Source organism: Lathamus discolor, chromosome 3 (genome assembly GCF_037157495.1).
Source record: "Lathamus discolor isolate bLatDis1 chromosome 3, bLatDis1.hap1, whole genome shotgun sequence".
NCBI lineage: Eukaryota > Metazoa > Chordata > Aves > Psittaciformes > Psittacidae > Lathamus > Lathamus discolor.
The window spans coordinates 149,849,067-149,873,207 of record NC_088886.1 but is presented as its reverse complement, the minus strand read 5'-3'; the positions used below and the strand labels follow the sequence as shown (position 1 = coordinate 149,873,207).

The 24,141-nt window shown below is 42.3% G+C and overlaps 1 protein-coding gene across 2 annotated transcripts in view; it reads right to left on the bottom strand.

Moving 5' to 3' along the window:
• DOCK1 (dedicator of cytokinesis 1) overlaps positions 1-24,141 on the bottom strand; it is a 320,534-nt gene that overhangs the window by 43,767 nt on the left and 252,626 nt on the right. For both annotated transcript variants that reach the window (XM_065672474.1, XM_065672475.1), the window contains exons 37-44: positions 23,527-23,617; positions 20,350-20,469; positions 10,279-10,368; positions 7,399-7,503; positions 5,225-5,366; positions 4,946-5,024; positions 4,307-4,391; positions 2,603-2,689 (exon numbers count right to left, since the gene is read on the bottom strand). In XM_065672474.1, the coding sequence (XP_065528546.1) occupies positions 2,603-2,689; positions 4,307-4,391; positions 4,946-5,024; positions 5,225-5,366; positions 7,399-7,503; positions 10,279-10,368; positions 20,350-20,469; positions 23,527-23,617 (799 nt within the window). The remainder of the gene's footprint in view (positions 1-2,602; positions 2,690-4,306; positions 4,392-4,945; positions 5,025-5,224; positions 5,367-7,398; positions 7,504-10,278; positions 10,369-20,349; positions 20,470-23,526; positions 23,618-24,141) is intronic.

The window sequence follows — 24,141 nt, the reverse complement described above, 5'->3', positions numbered from 1 at the left end:
ATAGAAAAGGAAGGTTAATTGAGGCCTGTGAGGAAAATGCAAGTGTATATTTGATTACAGCCTAATTTACATAAATGCTACATAAACAAAGCAGCACTTCTACCTGGCTATCAGTTGCTTACCATGTTCCTGAGAACCACTTATAATCAAATCTCTTTAGTTACTCTTACACCTGCCATCTGATTACATCAAGGATGCTTTAATTAGCATTTTAGCAGCGTGCCTGGTGAATTATTGTGGAAGGCACGTTAAGGAGCACGATGGTTCTGTGGTGGCTGTGGAGCAGAGCGGGCTCAGGTGGACAGATGATGACTGCCCCTCAGAGCTGGATGTGCTGCGGGTGCAATTTGGCCTCTGGGAAGACCACATTCCACATCTGATTCAGCGCGAACTGTTGCGAGCATCACCTGCTAAATTTAGGATTCTGTCATTTGTATTAATGGGCTTCTAACTACGCAATAATTTGTTGATGAACCATTGCTTTTAAAGCTCTTGAATATCTACAGAAATTAGCACTCATTGAGCTGACTTTTTTGACTTCTCTGTATCAGCAATCACGGCTTTCTTTCTCATTCTCCTTTCTTTTACTACTCTTCTAATCCTCCCTCTAATCTTTTTAAAAGCAGATGGAGAACTGCAGTTCCCATCCTCCTACTATAAACTGTGCTTTGGAACTTACTGACAGCTATTAAAAATATCTATATTTGTGAATTATGAGTCTTCCAAGTAGCTTGCTAACTCTGGGCACTACACCATCTATTCAGGGCAAACAGAAACTACATACTCCTCATCCAATAGCAACACTAAAAAGCTAAGCATCAAAGCAAAACAGAGATTAGCGGTTTTTGCCTTTTAAAACCGAATGCAATTCCAAATCCAGTTTCTAATTCACCGCCTGGCCTCAGCAAATGTTTACCCTACAACTACTTGTGTCCAGCTAAAACAAAACAGATAGAGAATAATGAATGTGTACAACAAATTCCTTGCAGATAACGAACGGATTGGAAAGGTTTAGGTAAAAGGAATCAGAAGGAGTTTTAAAAGCAAATAGATTTAAGGCAATTATGCATGCTCCTCTGTGAGTTAGGTAGCATAATACACTGCATTTATCAAACTACTCAATTCTCTCTCAGCACTGGTTTCCTATGATCTCACCTCTTCCTTTAAAGATATTCTAGCTCCATCGATAAAATATGAAATGTGCAATGCTACTTTAATTCACAATATTTAGTAAAACATCAATACTATCTGTATCCATAGTCACAATTTAGCCTTACAGGAATGTAAACCCCATGATCATGCTTCCAGCTGACAGGAATGTTGAAGAAAGCCATCCTGATTTTGGAGTAACTACGCCAGAGCTAGGTCAAAAGTTACCCATTGCCATCTTCCCACCTATTATTAAGCCCCATTTTGGTATCGTTTTTCAGCTACGTGACTAAGATAATCCCTACTTTCAAAGAGCTCATAGAAAGTCCTCTCCAAGGATTTATACCCATTTCGATGACAAGTGGAGTGTTAAAGGTGTGCGGGTACAAATTGCCTGCACAAAGCAGCCTGTCAGCCTGTGCTCTTAATTCTTAAGGAAAAGAGACTTTCATCAGCCTTCACAAACACCACTTTTTGCAATCATGAAGATAAACACTATCTTCTCTATCAGGATTATACTGAACTTACAAAGTTCATTAAAAATTCAATGTGTTTTATTCAGCTGCCTATTACTGTCAAACCCCACATTCATATTCTGTTACTATAGATACCATAGTAATTTTCTGCATTACTTCTGTTCATCTAAATACAACTGTCCAACATAACCTCAATGGAGCAATGAAAAAGGTTTTAATTAATCATATGCAAATTGTTCTTTTCCTTTAAAAATAAGCCTCACAAGAGAGATTTAAACACTGCAGTAACAATGTTTTTATTGCTACTTAAAAATTACAGCTGCGTAAGAATAACTTAATCTTAAAGGCGTTTAATGGATATTTCTTATCTAAACAGTCTAAATGGCAGATCAGAAATGCCTAATTTGGAGCTGCTCTGTGAGGTTGCTAGGGTGCATTTGGGCTAACTATGGAAAGGAAACAACAACAACCTTCAATCACAAGTGATAGGTAGAGAAGAAATGCAGACGCGTAGAATACATTTGATTTATGGTGTACTTTGAATATTACAATCAAAGCACCCAAACCCTCGTTTCCAAAATTCAGACCAGGTTCACCTTGATGTAGCAGAGCTCCCCTACAACACCTCAGGTCCCTCTTCATTTTAGGCACACAGCTCACACCACAGGCTGTAATGGCTGTAACCTGCTGAAAGCCAGAAGTACTTCGAGCACTTGATCAGACCTTGACCTAAAGGCCTGGAAGAGTCAGCTCGCATTTGCTCCTCTCAGGAGTGGAAAAGCATTACTTGAGTCACCCTCAGTCAATAATCAGCATCATCAGCAAGCAAGTTCCCTTTGTCTTCAGATGCCAGATATAGTCCCATCGATAGCTTGTTCACAGATCCGAAGCACAGCCGTACAGAAACATAACAGCTCCCTGGCTGTGTAAGAGCCTCATTCTTTTATGCAATCTCAATAAAGCCAAATTGATCTTACCATGAAAACGGATTTGACTTCAAACCACCTCAGAATCCCTGGTAATTTGTAAGCAGTCACGTAGATGGTTCTCTCAATCCACATATTCTGCAAGTGTAACACAAACATCACATTATCAGATTGACAGCTTTTATCTTAAGCAAAGCTTTAAAGCATCCTAATCAGGAAAAGGATCCACAATACGACAGACACTGTGAAGCCAGGGGGACATTTCAAACAGTATGTGCCGGGGGAGATGACGGAGTGACCACCACAGATTTATATCTGATACATGACTTTACAGAGAACAACTGCTCTCTTACGCAAGGAGAACGTTATCTAAAAGGTCCAGTGGTTTTACTTGGACTGTTGTTTCTCCCATGAGAGCTTTTAAGGACCATCCTCCACAAAACCACATCATATTAATCTGGAGAACGCTTCCTCCTCAGGAGGGCAGGGGAGGCTGGGCCATCCCCATCCTTGGGGGTTTCAAGTCCTGCTCTGAGCAGCTCTGACCCCAGAGATGGTCCTGCCTGGGGCAGAGGCTGGACCCGGGATCCCATCTTGACGTGAATTTGTGATTCTGTGATTCCATCTGAGCTGTAAACTGCAACAGCTTTGTTGTAACATCTCCTTATTAGTCTGAATTTAAGGATATGTGATTGAACATGTCTTCCTTGGCATATATCAAAGATATCTCTTGATTCTAGACTTTGTTAGGGCTGGCAGATGTTGGTAGCTCATCTTATTTATTATGAGGCTTTCTGTAAAACAGAATTGATTATGCCATTCTCTATTAACAGAAGAAGTGATTTAGATAAAACTACATTTTCTATCTGCACTCAAACCATACTGTAAACTGTCGCACTCCAGTCTAGCATTATGCTTTTGGAAAAGAAGGCTCTCCTACCTCCTCAGCTAAACCCACTTAGATTAACAAATCAGCGATTTTTGATATGACTGCCACCAAGAGTAGCTACAGACACTAAAGGAATCATAGAATCTGGAATGGTTTAGGTTGGAAGGGAGCTTAAAGCTCATCCAGTTCCAACCCCCTGACATGGGCAGGGACCCCTTCCACTAGAGCAGCTTGTTCCAAGTCCCATCCAACCTGTAGGAAACCAAATACTCACCATTTAGTGGCACACTGATTGGGTTAGAGCCTGCTACTACACAGAAACCCAAGTTCCTTGCTCAAGAAATATGCACTGTTTTCTAACTTTAATTACTACTACACTACTACTTTACTACTAACTGCACCCACTAGAACCCCTGTGAATAAAATGGTGTCTATAAAAACCAAAAAGGCAATCAACTTGATGTAACCTGCTGTAAACATTTTGATGGATACAAGCTGTGCTCAAAGGGAGTTTTATTGACCGTTACATGAAACATATGGTTTAGTTAACAAATAAAAGTATTACTGCAAAAAAGACTTTTAGATGCCTGACTGGAATCTTCATGGCAAGATATGTTTTGGTGAGAGACATGTATCTTTTCAGGTAGAGCCATTTTATACTTTGTTATCAAAATAGTTGGTTTTTAAGAAAACAGAAAGATTTTTGTCCATTATAAAACACAAATTGGGTTAACTGAATTTCTATGAAAAATAATCACATTTAAACCTTATCTTTCAACAACCAAGACATCATCAGTGCTTCAGGTTCCCCAAATGGAAGGGAATAAATAAGCAAACCCCCGGGTACTCTTTGATCATCTTTTTACCGCAAATTCGTTGTCCGGGTTTTTCTCTCCTTTTCGAACAGGGCGTGAATACTCAAACCGCTGCACTTCATTCACCCTGTAGAAACTGAAGAACGGGAAAAGCACAATCAAAATCAAACACTATCTGCTTAGGAACTGCTGCTAAACTCTAGTACTGGAATAGAAGCTTATGAATAAATATAAAATGCTTACGGGATCACTGTCTTCCAGTGGGTTGGATGGAATTGCTGCTAGTATTATCTACAAAACGTCCTCACAATTACTACCCTCCTTGGCTGTGTACAGAGGGACATTTTACAAAGGCATGTAAGATAGGACAAGGGGAATGGCTTTAACCTGCCCGAGGGGAGACTGAGCTGAGCTCTTAGGCAGAAGCTCTTCCCTGTGAGGGTGCTGAGGCGCTGGCACAGGGTGCCCAGAGAAGCTGTGGCTGCCCCATCCCTGGCAGTGCTCAAGGCCAGGTTGGACACAGGGGCTTGGAGCAAGCTGCTCCAGTGGAAGGGGTCCCTGCCCGTGGCAGGGGTTGGAACTGGATGAGCTTTAAGGTCCCTTCAACCCAAAAAGCTCTATGGTTGTATGAAGAACTAGTTCTAGTTCTTCAAGGGAAACTGAAAAGGTGGAAACCCAACCCAAACTCACCTCACGATTTGTTCCGACACTGGCCTGTGAAATTTAGATGGTAAATCCAGTTTGGGCTTTACAGTAAAGCACTGAATATCTGAATTCAGGGGTTAAGAACTGAAAAGCAAATTTCAATCATGCAGAACAGGCAGCTCAACGGGAACACGAAAGAGGAACAGAACAACAAAATTAATGTATTGCACCCATGACAGCAGAAGCTCAACCATCTCCTGCTTGTGTTGGCCGTAAATCCTCAATCTGTGTGGCCACAGGAGCTGCTGTACAACCAAAGGATACACTGGCCAGAGGAGTTTTTAATGTCATCGCCCGGAGGAGACGTTGTCTTCATTTTCTCTGCGTTTGGAAACTGAGTCAATAACCGTGCTTCGAAGTCTTCGCGGCGTTCATACTCCTTCCCCCGGTAAATGAAGACTTTGTTCTGGAAGCAAATTGAAAGGCATAATCAAAGGGATGGAGCATCTCTCCTGTGAGGAAAAGCTGAGAGAGTTGGGCTTGTTCAGCCCTGAGAAGACTTCAGGAGACCTTATTGTGACCTTTTAGTTCTAAAAAGTGGCCTATAAGAAAGATGGGGAGAGACTTTTTAGCAGGGCTTGTTGCAATAGGACAAGGGGTGATGGTTTTAAACTGAAAGAGGGAGATTCAGGCTGGATGTGAAGAAGAAATATTTTCAATGAGGGTGGTAAAACACTGGCACAGGTTGCCCAGAGAGCTGGTGGGTGCACCATCCATGAAGATATTCAAGGCCAGGCTGGATGTGGTTCTGGGCAACCTGATCTAGTTGAAGATGTCCCTGCTCATTGCACAGTGTTGGACTGGATGAGCTTTAAAGGTCCCTTCCAACACAAACTATTCTATGATTCTCTGATCTTAATACCAGCATCCTCAGTAATGAACTGGGATCTTCGAACCATTGACTCCAATGCCATTAAGTGAGAAATGTTACATTCCTCACACTGTGATATAATCAATAGACTACAAATATTTCCTGCCAATTCAATAAAGCACAAATGGATTTCCCTACTTCCAGTTCAGTACTGAGATCATTAAGCATGTGCTTACCTTTAGACATATGGATAAACCAGACTAAATTTAACAGGATCCAAATACATGATTACAACAATGTATACAACTGGTGCCCACTGAAAATGCATTAAGACAAATTGCATCCTCTATTTATTACACAAATCCAAGATGCTCCTCTGCAGTTCCTCTCATCCACCTTCCATAGCTAATGGTAGAATGGATGTAAGTAAACAGAATTAGGCTTTTTACACACAAATATTTATTAAAAGACATTGAAGTGAGCTAGTAAGAGTAGCAAAGAGTAGCTAGTAAAGAGAAAATTATGCCCTTTTGAGAAGGTTCAAAGATACTGACTTCTAGAAAGACCCATATATCCTAGAGTTTATAGGAGTCTGTTTAATTTTTCTCACTGTACATCTGTCTGCATAACTTTTAAATTAAGTATATTGTATTTCTAAGTATTGATTTCTTCTTTTAACAATAAAGAAAATGAAGAAATATTTTATACAGTCCATTTATACAGTGAACAAGAACATAACGTTCCAAAGAAAAGTGTAAAAGGCGATTTGATTTTAACAGATCAAACATACTAAAGTAAGTTTTGACATCAACTTGCATTTTAATATGCTTAACTTCATTGCTCACGTCACAATGAACTCTTGGTGAAAACATTATACGGCACTTGTTAGAAAAAGGGTGTTATGACCAGGGGTAACAAACTTGAGTTTACATTTGCCCAACTAGGTTTAGTTCTGCAATGGTGCCTATTGAAATGTACAATAGATGCAAGAATACTCACATGAAAACATGGTCACATGCAAAAGCTTCTCTGCCATACTCATATATAAATATATACGTGTATAACTACACTCATATACATAGCTATATATATGTATATATATGCACACACACACACAAAGACACACAGAACCCTGTCAGGCAAACACATCACCATTTCAGGCGGTTCTGGTTATTACCCTGATGGATTGGGTGGCATATCTTCATTTCTAGTGATACCCTGAAGAAGTATAAAGTATTGGATACGTTTGAAGAAAAACCTTCTCTAATAAAATTCAATTATTCCATGTTAGAAACTGGAAAGGAAAAAACAATGTGCTGTGGGTGCCCCATCCCTGGCAGTGTTCAAGGCCAGGTTGGACACAGGGGCTTGGAGCAAGCTGCTCCAGTGGAAGGGGTCCCTGCCCATGGCAGGGGGTTAGAACCAGATAAGCTTTAAGGTCCCTTCCAGCCCAAACCACTCTGGGATTCTGCGAATGTTTGGTTTCATACACCTAAACCCCAACCATCAATGCTAGGTAGATTGCAAATAACCCACTGACATACAATAATGTACTTTCCCCCCTACCAAGGACAATCTCTAATGCAAGAAACCCTGCCATCAACTGTGGAAAAAGGTGGACACTTACCCTTATGAAGGTTGGAAATCCCTGGCCGTAGTATCCAACAGCAAAATAGTCTGGCTTTGGTCTTATTACTTTCACAATGTTTTCATAGAATTGGGCTTGCTTTCTCTGTAAAAGAAATGAGAGGAATTTTAATGACCTAAACTTGTAGTAGATTCATCATACTGAAGATCTAGATCTCTTCTATGGGCATCTCTAGCTTAAAGGTGGACATGTTTCACCTGTCCCTTTTTCTTCACCTTTCTGTCAGATACATGCTAGTGTTTTGATATATTAGACTCTGTAGCCATTACTTTCATCCCCATCTTGCTGAGCATCACTGGTCCATATCCAATATCTCAATTTTGATGAAGGTCAAGAATCTGCAAGGCAGCCAGAACTGATGGCGACACTGCTGACGCCGAAACCCTGGAACGATGAAGCACAAACCACTGCAGCCAGCTCATGTTGATGCTGCCAACCTCCCATTTTTCTACTACTTCTTTTCCATATTTACAACCATTTATTTGCATATGGAAAGCACGCAGCTGAGAACTGCAGCAAAATGTATATTTTGGAAGAAATCCATGTCGGACGCCTTCTGGTTTCGAAGCAGAATCCTTCTTTATCTCAAATGATGAAATAATAACAAATGTGCAGCTTCAGACGATCTGTTCATTAACTTATTTTTAGCCTATTACTTGCTGTAAGAGAATGAATCCTGATTTGGGCGGAGGTTTATTACTGCTCCCATATGAGAGATAACAGTAAATGGCAAGAAGACTACAAAGACCCAGCTCTGCCATATATTTCTTACCTGTTGTAAAACTGTTTTGTTATTTGTGAATTGTCTTAGAGTCTAATAGTTAATATTGCTGAATAAAAGAGACAACAGGGAGAACAGAAAGAAACAAAAACATTTAGATTTTGTTATGGGGGAGGAAGAAAAGAAGAACTAGCATGCTAATGCCCTGCAGCAGCAGCAGCAAGAAAAGCCAATGGGATAGGTGAGACCTGACTCTTATGGAAGTGTGAATTATGATCTTAGCCTTAGTAGGGATCAACGCCCAGTGCATGCTGGTACTAATTTTTGTGGCATCTCTCTCATTTTCTCTTGTCTGATAAATAAAGAACGGATAAACTCAGTCGTGAGAATTGGAAGATCTGCGTCTCTCCTATTAGAAGTGGGAAAAACTCCATTTTCATATGCGGATGAACTGTATGGGGCTCCACTGCCTGGAATTATGTCACCTAATGTAAAGCATGACATATTTACTGTTCAAGAGAATGGTGAAAAACACATAACTCAATATTATTGGCCATCAGCTACAATGTACGAAGTGTAAATTTAGACTTCTTCACAACAGGTATAGTATGATAAGTAGAGTGGTTGCCTCTGTGACAAAGCTTCGTGTTCCCATGTGCAAGCATAAAGGAGATGGAAAATGAAAAATGAGAGACTTGGAAAGTAGCTATCTACTGGTGAATAATCATATCTGACACATGAGAATCATTCCTAGCTCAAGAACAATCTCTGCCTTTTATATTGAAATGAAGAATACTGTCTACCGAATGCAGCCCTGTGGGCAGCAGGCCAAGGAAGACTCTTCTGTACACCACAGGACCTCCAGGTATACATCCCTTACATCACTTACAGTGACATGACACCAGGCTCCAGATTTGTAAGGTAAATCAATACAATCAGTCTGTCACTAAAAGCACTTAAGATGCCAGAAAAGGAGGATATCAAGAAGGGATAGAAATTCAGCTCGAGATTGCTGGAGGACAAAACCATGGACAAAAGAAAAGGAAGGCCATGTAAGGGAGTGAAGAAACCATATCATTGAGAGGAGTGGTATTTACCTTTATTCTTTCCTCCCCAAGAAGGGAGATTCTGGGGAGATAGGGATGGAGATGCTTCTGAGATGGCTCCTGGTCACCCTCAAACTGGAGCACTGGTGTCAGTGGAGGAAGAGGGTGCAATGACCTGTGCTGGGTTTGGCTGGGGTAGAGTTAGTTTTCTTCAAGTATGGGGCTGTGCATTTGTGCTGGAAACAGCACTGATCACACAGGGGTGTTTTAGTTATTGATGAGCAGTGCTTGCACAGAGTCAAGGTCTTTTATGCTCCTCACCCCATCAGTGAGCAGGCTGGGGGTACACGAGGAGCTGTGGGGGACACAGCCAGGACAACTGGTCCCAGCTGACCAAAGGGATATTCAAGACCATATGGAGTCATGATCAGTGTATAGAGCTGAGGGAAGAAGAAGAAAGGGGAGATGCTGGGAGTGATAGAGTTTATCTTCCCAAGTCACCATTGTGTGTGATGGAGGCTGGTGAGTGCAAAGGTAAAATGCATCAAAACCCTGAAAGTCAACACTTTTCATTTCGGACTGGAACCATGTCCCAGCTCCTGTGAAAACAGTTGAGAAGTTTGGTGGGACAGTGACAGCTGCCATTTATCTCTTTGGAAAAGAGCAAGAGATAAAAAATGGTGCAGGCATAATGAATGGATAACGTCAGGGCAAAAATAACTGACTCTAGACATGAATGCTTGGGGATTATTCATACCTAAAAAAAGAAACGTGAATGTGGAAAGACACTTGAGAGAGAATGGGGATTTTTTCATGTTCCCATTTATATTTAAATTCCAAATTTCCTTTTATACCCCAAATCAATCAGCTTAACATTACTGAAATCTTTTTCTTTCAGCTAAAAGAACAGAAATCCACTCTTTTTTGGCCCTCCAGTGGTAGCCAGTTAATCAACATCAGTCCAGCAGAGCCAAAGTGGGCATCTATTTCTGCATCTTTCTGTCATAGAAGAGATTTTCAATATGATTTTAAAAGCTTAGAAATCGAATTCTAAAAGGAATTGTTGCAGTGTCTGTGTCATTAAAAACCTACCAGCAGTTCACTGAGTTGTTCATAATCAAACATTTCATTTTCATACTGTTCCGCGAGTTCTTTACCCAAGGCAATGGCCTCTTCCCACATCTGTGGAAAAAAAAAGTCACGACACAAGAAGAAAACAGAATTACACACCTTGGTTAAGCAACAACACTGGAATAAACTGAATGTTAATAAACACAACAAAATGCTCTGGGTCGCATGCTGAAAACACTGTGCATCTGATGGGCCAATAGCCATGGCAGCAATAGACATGTCTCTCTTTCATACAATCGGAACGGTTTAGGTTGGAAAAGACCTTTAAGATCCTCAAATCCAACTGCTAACCTATCACTGCCAAGTCCACCACTAACGCAGGTCCCTGTGTCACATCTACTCATCTTTTAAATACCTCCAGGGACAGTGACTCCAGCCGTGCCCTGGGCAGCCTGTTCCAATGCCTGAGCACCCTCTTTGGAAGGATTTGCTCCTCATCTCCATCTAAGCTTCCCCTGGTGCAGCTTGAGGCTGTTTCCTCTTGTCTCATCCTTTGTTACTTGGGAAAAGAGACGGACCCCCACCTTGCTACGACCTCATTTCAAGTAGTTGTAGGGAGTGATAATATCTCTTCTCAGTCTCCTTTTCTCCAGACTGAACCCCCCAGTCCCTCAGCCGTTCCCCATCACACTTGTGCTCCAGGACCTCCACCAGCAACATTGCCCTTCTCTGACCCCCCTCCAGCACCTCACTGCCTCTCTTGTAGTGAGGGGCCCAGAACTGAACACAGGATTTGAGGTGCAGCCTCACCAGTGCCCAGCACAGGGGCACAATCCCTGCCCTGATATAGACCAGGATGCCACTGGCCTTCTTGGCTGCTTCCACACAAGCTACTCATGTTCACCACTTGTGACCAGCCACCAACTGGATTTAACTCCGTTCACCACGACTGTTTGGGCTCAGGTCAGTGGAGCAGGAGCTGCCTTTCATAAACCCATGCTGACTAGGCCTGATCATTCGGTTGTCCTGTACGTGATGTGTGATGGCAATCAAGATGATCTGCTCCATAACCTTCTCTGGCAGGGAATGCAAATTGACTTGATACAAATCAAGTAAAATGATCAAATTGCTTCAGAAATAAAATGATTCCTGTTACCTCAACTAGAAGCCCAATAATGTATAAACACAGCCTGTCCACAAAGAAACCCAGAACCTGGGACTTCGGATAAATGCTGTTGATTGATTATAGTTCATAACCAACCCTCTCTAATATCTATAATCTATATTACACAGGACAGGCAATTTGCAGATACTGCTTAGCACAGATATTCATTGTATTTCCATTGGTTCTTTTTCCCCTCTTGTTCCTCGACCATGAAATTCAGCAGCCGTCTCAACTGACCCAAAGAAATCGAACAATCTCCTTCAGCTCTTCAGAAGCCAAAACTCTTAATGAGGAGCAGCAAGAATGTTTTAAATATGTATTTTGCATTTTTGTCTTCTCTAAATGTAAAGAAGTGCTCAAAAGCAAAGAGATGCTTCAACTAGCACACCAGGCTATCTAACATCAAACCTGGTGACCTGCCTCTACTGCTGGCATTTGGTTAGCACTGCTGACTTCACTTTATCAAAAGAATGAGATCTGGAATGAGTTATAAATCCATGTGGTTTGTATTACCCTGCATCTTCAATTTAAATCCTCTGTCCACACCACCTAATTCTCCTCTCAGCACCGTGCCACACGGTCCTTCCCCTGGTGAAATACCGCGATGGCTGCAGCTACAAAGAGCAATCGGGTGCTCTTCGTAGAGGAGGGCTGAGGAAAAGGGACGAACACACGATTCCCCCATCCCTCCCCTGAAGACATCCACCTTTGGGAATGAAGAGCTAGCGATGAAGCACCACAGATTTCAAAGGTGGTAGGAGACGGATGCTGGGGGGAGAAAAGGGGAGCAGCGCTCCTGGAGAAACCTTCATGCACACAACTGATTCCTGCGTGCATCCCATACGGCCCCCCTAATCCCATCGGCTTAAAAGCACTATAAAAATAAAGAGGTATTTTATCCCCAAGACCCCATGAAAGCCAAAAGCCCCCTCAAACAACACAAACGAACTCCTCCACCACTCGAAGCCCAAAATCGATGCTGGGTGAATTTTGTCTTTTGATCTGCAAGTTGAAATCACATTTCTTAGTGTACCAGTAAAACATGGATAACAATAAGACTTTTAGGAAAACTCCTAGCTCTAGATGCTGATATAAAACTAGAAGGAAAACATTAAGGGTTCATATGACCTCCAGTGAGACTGAGACTGCTGCCAGCACTGGCTGAGGAGTCAGGCAGGGCACAGCTACCTGTGATTTAGAGGCACAAGCACAAGGCTGGGACCTAGAATCTCTTCCTTTTTTCCTTACGAGTTAGCAATTTGGAGCCCAGCCAGGCTGAATCCTCAGCAAGTCTTCATGTCAATGCCACAGAAACAAGATGTGGTTTGGGTCCCACTGGTTTGCCCTCCATCCCTGCTCCTCCCTGGAAAGAAGGTGCCAGCTTTCAAGTGGATGGTACCCATCCCTCAAAGCAAAGGATGGAATGAAAGAATGTCCTGTCAGACTGAGAGGGAAGGGATGGAAAGGAGCAACCTGAAGAGGCAGGGAGCTGCTGATGGTGGAGAAGATGAGGAGCTGCAAAAGGAAGAATAGTTACAAGACGTTGCAGGGAGAAAGGAGGAGAGATTTATGCCCTTCAAGTAAGGGGAAAATATGGGCCAGAAAACTACCCTGGGATGGCTGAGCAAGGGAAAAGGAGATTTGAGTCCTAAAGAAAACAAATAGGCAGATGCTTGGGCAAACAGAGACTGAGCAATGACCTAATTAAGACAGAAAGGCGATGATGCCCACAAGGGGTAGAGGCTGGTACCTACATTAACCTTTCCTTATGGCTCCATGTGATGTTCGACCCCTTCTCTTGGTTTTACTGCGACAAGGAGCATAATATCATTTTTCTATGGTGGAGGACTGGAATGAGCAGGAGCTACCTCATGCTTGTTATGAAGATGAAAAACGCATCACAACAACTAATCCAGTCACTGTAATGAGGGATCATGTCTGCAGGAAAGCACGAGGCAGAATGTACACTCTGAATGCTTTTATCTCTATTATGGATCTAATCTAGAAAGATGATACAGAGCATGTTTTTATCTGTAAACAAAAATTAACAGGAGTTTAATAGTGAAGGCACAGTTGCAGAGAATGGAGCACATTTTCACATACAAAGCTGACTTAATTCTGACTCAGAGGAGTAATACTAGACCAATTTATAGAACCTAAACTAATATTGAGCTGTTTGGTAAGCCAGCAAGTGAAACCTTTCAAAATCATTTAACCTTTCTTCATTTGGACTGCCATTTTCTGTTTAACTTCAGCCATCCATAACTTCTGCACATTTTCATTTCAAAGAAAATGGCATTACCATAATTTTCCCTGTCCTGGTTCTCTGCCTGCGTGTTCCACGTTTAACCAGTCCCTCTGCAAACCCAAAGCAATTCTACTCTCTTTTCCTCTGTGAAAATGCTTATAGATGATCTCAGGCAAACAGCTCTGGAGCTGCACAAGACTGGGAATAAATGGAAGTCTAAATAACTTGAGATTTGCATTGACAGGGTAAACACACTCATTCCATTCTTGCACTGAATCCTGGATGAGCACAGACACTGCGACGTGTTTCCAAGGCACGTCTGGCAACTCCAAGCATGACCTCAATGCTAAGACATTTACCACTAATTGCACCCGATCATCAAGAAGTAAGGGATTCTGGGTTAGCAGTGGGAGAGAGGAGGGGAGGAGAGGAGCTCTACCATGTCACCGTGGCTTTGCAGCTCATGGGTCACATCACTGTAAGCCCATCCCATTCTGCAATGCCCTGGAGCAACCTGCTCTAGTGGAAGGTGTTCCTGCTTACGGCAGGGGGTTGGAACTGGATGAGCTTTAAGGTCTGCCCCAACACAAACCAGTTTGGGATTCTATGATTCTAAAACCAGACCTGTGCAGTGTACACATTAATGCTGATAGAGCATCGTCACCAATTAAATGATGAGTTTAGCAGAACTAAAACTTGGTTTTGACTATTTTTCCTTTCCCACCCTTTCAGTCAAGACTGTAAGCACACCAGAGTAGAGGTTGAGTTTCCATTGCGCTTCTGCCATCCTGAATGAACCCTTTAGACGTTACTGAATATTATGAATAAAATATGGATTTTATAAATGTTTCAGGGACTAAAAAAATGAAGCCTCAAATTAAATATGATCTAGATTTAGTTCTTGTACAATATACCTGCTGTAATGACACTATCCTAGCATATTTCCTAGTACCCATTCCCTTATCTTTAAGTGGCGATCATAGAGTCCTAGAATGGTTTGTGTTGGAAAGGACCTTAAAGCTCATTCAGTTCCAACCCCTGCCATGGGCAGGGACACCCCGCAGTAAACCGTGTCACCCAAGACTCCATCCAACCTGGCCTTGAACACTGCCAGGGATGGAGCATTCACAACTTCCTTGGGCAAATACCACGTGCCCTGAACTCCAGAGCTCCAGTGGTCCCTTATCCACTCTGGTGTTTGTGCAGCTGGACCACACCACCTGCAGCATCCCTTAAAACTCAGCCAAAGCCGGTCATTTTCCCAACATCATAAGAGCAGCAGGACCCATGTGTTTAAAATCCACTGCACAACCCTCTGAAAAATCTCTCTGTTTACTACAGAGCCAATTTATTCAGGTGAGGACAGCATGGCTGTGGCAAAGGATCCTGATAAATGAAATCTATATTCTTGAAGGTCAATAACTCCCAATCTGCTCCCTCGCAGATTTGCTGCCTTGGAAGCTTTCCCAGGTTTGCCCAGGACATGGCAGGTCTTCTGGAGGAATGAGCCGTACAGGGAGCTACTACACAGGATTTGCACCATGTACAACTCATTAATGCAAGAAACAATTTATCTGGAGAGTGTACCAGAGAGAGAGGCTGGCAACAGGGGAAGGAAAATGCTTCTTTTATACTGAAGGCGGAAGAAAAATGTGTGTGGCCTAAATTCAGTTGTGTAGACACACAAATTGTTATGGGAAAGACCTTTGAGCATGCAGAAGGAGGTGTTTTCAGGGGAAACCTAGCAATTTAATTCAGTTTTGAAGCTGGATTGCTTGTTGCCCAGAAAGAACTGCAGCATCCAATTTAGGTTTTGAGGTTCCTTAATAGCAGCAGAGGAGGATCTTAGGTTATTTCTTGGCTCCTGCTGAGTTAATGGTCACTAAAAATGACATAGTCTTGGATAAGAATATTACCGTGCAACATCCTGATATGTGAGGGATATTCCAAGCTGTTTAAATTTCAGATAGCATTAATTAACCATCAGGTAAGCTTAATATTTGAAGTCAAATATTAAACCACAGTATTTCTCTATTGCCAGCATTGCGTTCAAGATGTGGGAGATACAGCCACGGCTGGAAAAACCTTTAAACCAACTTGCTATCCTCGCTTGGAATGCAGTCAAACGGCGTATCTTTCCTCTCTGAGAAATCTCTGTCCTTCACAGCTCTCAGGACGGGCTCACAATCTGACATGGGATTTGAGCTGGCCGTGAGCCTTGCACTGATTTTTGGCAGACAGGTGAATTTCACCACTCTCTAGTTAGATGGAAGAAAAAGCCTTTTGATGCCATCCCATGAGCTGGAAAAAAGACATTTTAAGCCAAAAGCATGGCATTTACTGTGGAGTTCCAAATATTTTGTGCTTGTGGCTCAGTAAAGCAGTAAAAGCTTCTCTTTTTTGAGGGTGGGGAGCAGGAAGGAGGAGCAGAAATAAATGATCAGTGTGCATTTATCTATGTTTTCAGTTTATGAAAGAGCAGTGGAAGACATGGACTGATTTACAGACTGCAGCGTCCACTGGTGAATGTGAAAAACGTTGCTGTTCCTACATTGTATTGTGTAGGGGTAAGAATGCTGCTGCTTCTTTACTGCTCTAGTGATCACACAAACCTGTTCTAAAACTAATACCCTATCTCTGTCAGTGACACTGAGTATTTCTTGGCTTCAGCATTTCATTAGCATTGACCAACATCAAAACTTCCTCCCATCCCTCATCACTTTATTACTGTCATTTCTTCTCCTTATTGTCCTGAGATACCCAAACCTATCAATTTTCAGGAAAATCCCTGGATTAAGGGCTTTCGAAAATCACAAAGCCTCAGCAGAACACAGGAAGAGCAAACACTTCAGAGCAGTTTAAAGGACAGGTTAGACTGCCATGCTGAGCGTGAGGGTAAGGCTCCTAAGGTGTCATGGTTTAAACTCGGTCAGCCACGCAGTCTCTCTCACTCCCTGCTCCTTCCTCCCCCCAACTCCCAGAGAGATGGGGAGGAGAAGCAAAAGAATGTAACTCCCACTGTTAGAGATAAGAGCAGCCCAGTAACTAAGGTATAACACAAATCACTGCTGCTGCCACCAATAGTAATAATGATAAGGGAAATAACAAGGGAAGAGAATACAACCACTCACCACCCGCCGACTGATACCCAGCCCAACCGAGCAGTGATCTAACCCTTCCGGGTAACTGCCCCCAGTTTCTATACTGGGCATGATGTGCTGTGGTATGGAATACCTCTTTGGTCAGTTTGGGTCAGGTGTCCTGTCTCTGCTTCCTCCCACCTTCCCCTCCTCCCTGGCAGAGCATGAGGCTCACAAAGTCCTTGGTCAGAGTAACCATTACTGAGCAGCAACTGAAACCACCGGTGTTATCAGCGCTGTTCCCAGGTTGAAAGTCAAAACCACAGCACTGCACCAGCTACTAAGGAGGAGAAAAATGACTGCTACTGCTGAACCCAGGACATAAGGGCAAAAGCCAAGAGATGGAGATGACACTGGAAAGTGCAATGCAGTGAAGAATGATAGAGAGAAACCTATGAGTATAGCAGGAAATCTTGGAAATAACATTCCATTTTGGAAACAAGGAGCTTAGAGGAGTATTGAAAAGCATTGCTAATAAGGAATCAACTCCATAAAGTAGAACAACAAAATGCAGGAGTTGATTCTGACAATTTACTGAAGGTGAAAGCTGCACTTCAGCTTTACAGAAGACTGGATCAAGGACCAGAAGTCAAATACAAGTAAAAGAACAAGCTTCCAAAGGTTAATGTATTAAAAAATTGAAATCAAAATGAGGACTCTTACATGGATCTGCAGCTACAAATAACAGGGATATTCATGGTGAAGGACAGTAATTTGTTCTCAGCCAAAATGAGACACCCAAACTCCAACTTTCAGTGCAAGCCCACACTCTATTATTAAATTACAAATTTCCCAAGCACTTCTGGTCTATTCCATTTCAGTTGGTGTATGGAGGATTATATCCTCCTCTAAATTCATCTCACCATGGATCTTAGTAATTAGGGATTAAGCCTCGTGGTTGGTCTTCAGTTGAAAGTGCACCACGTGTTCTCCCTGGGGAACTGGAATCAACATCAATCCCTGTGTCCAACCTGGCCTTGAGCACTGCCAGGGATGGGGCAGCCACAGCTTCTCTGGGCACCCTGTGCCAGCGCCTCAGCACCCTCACAGGGAAGAGCTCCTGCCTAAGAGCTCATCTCGGTCTCCCCTCGGGCAGGTTCAAGCCATTCCCCTTGGCCTGTCCCTACAGGCCCTTGTCCCAAGCCCCTCTCCAGGTTCCCTGCAGCCCCTTCAGGCACTGGAGCTGCTCTCAGGTCTCCCCTTCAGGAGCCTTCTCTTCTCCAGGCTGCCCCAGCCCAGCTCTCTCAGCCTGGCTCCATAAAAGAAGTGCAATTTACTCTGCTAAAATGAAGGAAATCCTTCTCCTCCACTTCTTCTGCTCAATGATTCTAACCATATACACTTCCCATCCACATGTCCCACCAGGCAGGCTGGAGGGGAAGAGGCACAATCTCCCAACAAGAGAAGAACAAAACTCTTGAGATTCTGTAAAAGGCTGGAAGTAGCTCTACAGCTGCCCAGGATAAAGCGACCTTCTTTGACATCTCTTGTTAACTTGATGGGAAGAGAAAGCAAAGTAATGGGATCAACGCAGAGTGATTTGCCAGCCAGACACAGATGGGAGACTGCAGTCAAAAAAAGACAAATTGGTTGGTGTATTGATACAGTCTTCTAAAAACACACAGCACATACTGTTTCCGATGTGTTCCTCATCATGGAATGGCATATTTATAGTAGCTGGTGGACTGCATCTGCAAACTGCACAGGTAAACAGAAGGAGTTGGTTTAACCTAATGTCAGAACATCCCAAATGAGAGGATTAGCTTAATTCTACTGTGGAAACCTTGACTTTGAGCCTCCTGACATTTGAAAATGTATGTTAGATGCTCAGATTCCCAGCGAATATTGATTTTGGTTTTCCTTTTCATTGAACAATGCCAAAAGTTATCACCAACTTGGAGTAGCCAGAAAATGAGAGAAGAAAGATCTGTAACTAGGAAAAGAGTGCTTTGAAAATGAATCATCTCCTCACACACACACACATCATGCAGGAATGATATGACTTATAAAAGGAATAGGAATGAGTAATCACAGTGGTCCCTTCAATATCATTGTTCACCATACATTTGTAGAATCATGAAGATTTCGTTTTATAATCTACCTATAAGGGAAAACACAGCATTTCCAGTGCTGTCTGCTTTGAAAGCAGGCAGAGCCTTAATTCTAGCTGTAAAACCTGAAAGAATTAAGACTGCTTATTCAGCCTAACGCGGGTCCCTCAGGCGTGGAGGCCGTGCTGGGTAATGTGGCACGGGCTGGAAAGGAAGCAGCAGGTATTTTGCCTGCTGTTTATATAAACAGCTCATTAGCTCTATCAGCAGAAATGGGGTGGCTACAGCTTTAAGCCAGGTTGTTTTCACTACAGCTCGAAAGGATGCTGCAGCTTCTAATTTACAGCTAAAACGCATTGGCCCCAGTGCTCAGAAGAACAATTGCCTCCGCCTGTATATGAGCATCATAAAAGACTAACTGGGAAGCCATAAAGATGTAAACCAACAACATAAAAACATGTGACTTCTGGCTTTTTCTCTTCCAGAGAGGAATGCAACGTTAAAATGTACTTTCAAATCAGTTCTGACCTCTATCGAGGTTCTCCTTTCCTGCTGTTAAAGGGTTAGTAAAAGCTTGCTGGGCAGCAAGAGCATGCTGTGGAATCTAGTGCTACCCACTGCACAGGCATCAAGGCACCTACACGAGCCCCTGCATTTATTTAATATCCTTTATTAACAACTTCTAAATATTCCATTGAGATAAGGTATAAAAGTTGACCTTTTAGGGGTGTTTCTATCAAAATACTAATCTGATTCTGCTAGAAACTGACTTGGAAAACATGAGCTGGCTGGGTAATGTTGGAGTTCTGCCCAAAAATGACATTTCTATTTGCAAGACACTTATGAAACAAAGAATGCTTTTGAAAACCCAAGTTTGTGCCTCTGAAATATTCTGTCAAAGAGATTTCTACTTCTCTATTTAATACTTTTGTGCATAAAATACTCAAGCACTGATACGTGCCTGTCTACCAACTTAAACCCTTCACCTCCGGTGACAGGTGACACCAGCACGCTCCCTTTCCCACCATGCAATGGAAGCTCATCGTGCGATAAACGATGCAATTGCAGTGCATCTGAGAACATTTCCACCTTCTTATAACACGAACCACAGACATCCATTCTCTGAGGGAATCGTTTTGTGTACAACAGGAAAAACAAGGGTAGCTGAAGGATTGCCTTAGCTGTTGTAATTGCCAGAAAACCTAAGTCCCCCAAACTACATGCATCACTTTCTTATTTTCTCCATGGCATCATATGCACATCTATTTCCCCTTAACACAGCAGTTACAAATGTACCATTGATTTCTCTTTCCTCTTTTTTTTTTAGTATCATCACTTTAAGTGCTAGTTGGTGGACCGTTTACATAAGGCACTCCAAATAACTCATAACAAGTTTAAGGCTCCCTGAAGGTCACTGCATGCAAACCGCGTTTACTATTCAACTTGAAAGCAGAAAAACACATTTGGACTTTTTTCTTCCCTGTTTACCTTGCCCTTGTCAAAGTAATGGATAATTTCTTGATAGAGTTGATCTTTCAACTGTCCTTGAGTAGCAGCTTGGTATCCATCCCGCTGGGTAAGATGTGCTGCACATGCTTCTTCAGACCACTAAATCATACATGAAAGAGGGGAAAAGGGAAAGCAAATCAAAAGTTATGAAGCATGCCAGTAAAATGAGGCTAAAGAAAACAGACATTTTTTGTTTAAAGAACTGGCGCCACAGCTAATGCCCCAACAAAGATTTTTTCTGCAGCTGTGTGCTTTGATTCCTTGGGCTCAAGGACCATGTATTTGAATGCTCTAATTGGAGCCTAATTGCATGCATAAGCTGGAGGGAAGCTTCATGAGCTAATTTCCTCTCCACAGAGAGTTTGAGGAGACCAACCTTGGCCTGCTGATGGGTACAACCTGCTGGATGCCTAATGAACATTTTCAGGTTTATGTTGAGAGAAGCCCTGAAGCAGATACATCAATATAAGTGGAAAGGACTGCAGGACAGAAATTAAATGGCTAAAAATCATAGTTGTGCTTTTCTATGCCTCCAAACATCCTCTTAACTTTATACAGGTTGTCTTAGTAGCTCTTGCTCTTCAAGCAAATGCCTAATGGATGAGAAGCAAGGCACAGATATTAAATGAATTTATCTGTAGACCTCACAGGACCAAACAATTCCCTACATCTTTCTCGCTTGCACCTTTTACTCTAGTGTCCAGTAAGGAGTGGATGCAATGGAAACCCCAGGACTCCAGTATTCCTATCACCTCTTCTTCATTGCCCTTCTCTCCTCCCACTAATGTTCCTACGACCTGCCTGGGGGTGAAACAATACTGGGGTTTTCCCCAGACAGGACACTAACACTAAAGCCTACCCTTCCATAACTATTTCCATGAGTCTAGCAGGAAATTAGTCCATTATAGACTCACCAACCTCTATCAAATCAAACCATATCACAAACCATTAAATCAAATGAAACTTCTCATAGACTGAAAAAGAGTCAGCAACAGGAGCTCCAATACAACCTGTTGCCTCCAGAAACTGAGCTCCAGAACATAAATCGATGAAAGAACTGTTCACTTTTTTCTCTGAAAATCAGAGTTACTAAAGGAGGAGGTCTGCCTGCTCAAATAAAATGCTGTCACACTAGGAAAAGAAGAAAAGATCATGTGGAGATCAGCAACTCACAGATTTATTCACAGAGTTACTGCTATATATTGAATCAGAGAATGGGTTGGGCTGGGAAAGACCTTAAGATCATCCAGTTCCAACCCCCTGCCATGGGCAGGCACACCTCACACTAGAGCAGGTTGCTCAAGGCCCTGTCTCAGACCTCAGGATCTCAGCCTCTTGCAAATCACGTGCTGCTGTTTGAATACTCGCCCCATAGTGTATCTATGTGGAAAATCCACACCTTTCCTTTAGTAAGATAACTATAGGAAAAGCCAACAAAAGAAGGATATTCTACTTTCAGTTCTACTGCCAAAAATGAGAATGTTTTCCCAATGAACTGAAATTAGGCAAGGTCACATCCTGCTCTGTTTCAACTCTCATACACTGACAGACCAAAAACGACCGGGTAAGATTACTCAAGCACAAGGTGTACTATGGGTTCAGATGACTGTGTGAATGAAGATAAGCATGAAAACTAATATCACCCAGGTTTACCTCTTATATCTTATTAAATCTTACCCAACTACTTCTTAATTTGGCCAAAATGCGTTTGGCTAAAGAGACAATTTGGACAACTTTACACCACAAAGCTGTGTTTCTGAGCAACACAAACTTCCCAGGGTCTGCAATGCAATGGCATCTTTTTCAACATCCTAAGAGCCACTATTTTCTGCTAGTTTTGAACATCTTAATTTTGACTAAATGGGATGAAAATACACTCGAGTCTGTTTTCTTGAGCATGCTCCATCAGCCTGCAGTTATCTGGAGGAAGTGATGGTGGCTCTACCTCCACAGGGAGAGCCTTCTCACACATTTAAAGGTGAAATTATGGAAAGCTCTCAGTCCTGACCTAAATGTGATCCCATTAAAATCAATGTAATGAAATATATGCCAACAACGAGTGTCATTGAAAGTCCTGTCCTCGAGGCTGGACAGAAAACTCAAGTGCTTAAAGTTATACACACATCAGTATTGATGCTCAAGGAATACTAAACTCCCCGGTCCACTGGTAGTACCAGGATGTTGTATGAGATAGACTAACATCCTTTTAGAATAAAATAATCCCAAACTATACATATTTAGAAACAAAAATCCACTTAGTGATGAAAACCTATGACAAATATTATCCTTACACTTGCCATCTTCTCTTGATTTCCATTGTAAGAAAAGAAAACTGCACTTCTTTTCCATGAATTAAAGGAGTATATTAAATCATCTAGTCTCCAAAAACTCTCCTTAAGAAAAAACAAAACTGGCTAAACTCTAATTGAATGTCTCATAGAGCACATTGACTAACAGCATCAAGCCATAACAGGTGAAAGTTTGACATTTTAAGGCATGGTTCATTCCATCATGTTTGCAGGCAACGCAGCACCTGTAGCAGGGAATGAATGCTTTATCTTGTCTAAAAGGTTCATTCATGTGAAGTGTGATGAGCAAGCACTGCACAATTTGGCAGTTCTGTTTCATGTCCCTCATGGGAATACATGAGATCTTTATAGCCACTGACTCAGCGAGTTACTCATTCAGACTTCTACCCACAGGCTACCAAATGCACCAGTCTGTGTGACTGAAGGTGTCAGAGCCATCTCCTCACATCTTCACCTCTGTGACACGTCTCAGCACAGCAATGTTCATTACCAAAGCAGTGATTGTATCCTTCCCTGTGAGGGTGCTGAGGCGCTGGCACAGGGTGCCCAGAGAAGCTGTGGCTGCCCCATCCCTGGCAGTGCTCAAGGCCAGATTGGACACAGGGGCTTGGAGCAAGCTGCTCCAGTGGAAGGGGTCCCTGCCCATGGCAGGGGTTGGAGCTGGATGAGCTTTAAGGCCCCTTCCATCCCAGACCATTCCGGGATTCTATGAAGATGAGTAAAGCATGCTCTGACACAGCACGCAGTTGTTAATCAGTTTAAAATGCAGATGTTCTAAGGGTGACAATACCACTATGGGTTAGTGCTGACATGACTTTTGAAGCTTGTGATGGATTTTGGTGTTTACCTTGAGAAGCTTTGCATGCAGAAGTAGCGTGTAGGCAGCTTCTGTATAGTTATCACATTCCTTGTGCAGGTCACACAGCTTGTACAAATACCTGCAAGTAACAAAAACAACAGTTCTTAAATGTTACTAAATAATTTAGTCTGGAGATTGCAATGGTTCAACTCTATCTCCAACCAAGTAAAAGTATGTGGGATTAGTTAAAGCTCCTATTTCTGTGTGCAGACAACCTTTAGGACCATCTGCATTTCCAATGTTGTCTTTTTCCAGTGCACATAAATGACTTGTGCTGATTAATGTATCTAATGCAGATTTGCTTTGCAGGAGCTCTCATTCCAATTGTTCAGCCATGGTGACAGATACAAGTCTTTTTACTTACCTTCAATATAATCACACCTCTGGAAGGGGTTTATCTTCTTTTGGCTGTTGGGTTTTACTAGTGGCAATTCAAAACCAATTAAAACTGCTTTGAAAAGCCAATGAAAATACATAATAATGTGATACGTATTATGACATAACTTTGATATTTATTATGATACATTATAAGTTCCTTAATAGAAACAGGAGGTAATCTGGGTGGGGGTTTGCCAGTGAGAGGCAATTTGTCTTTATAGGGAT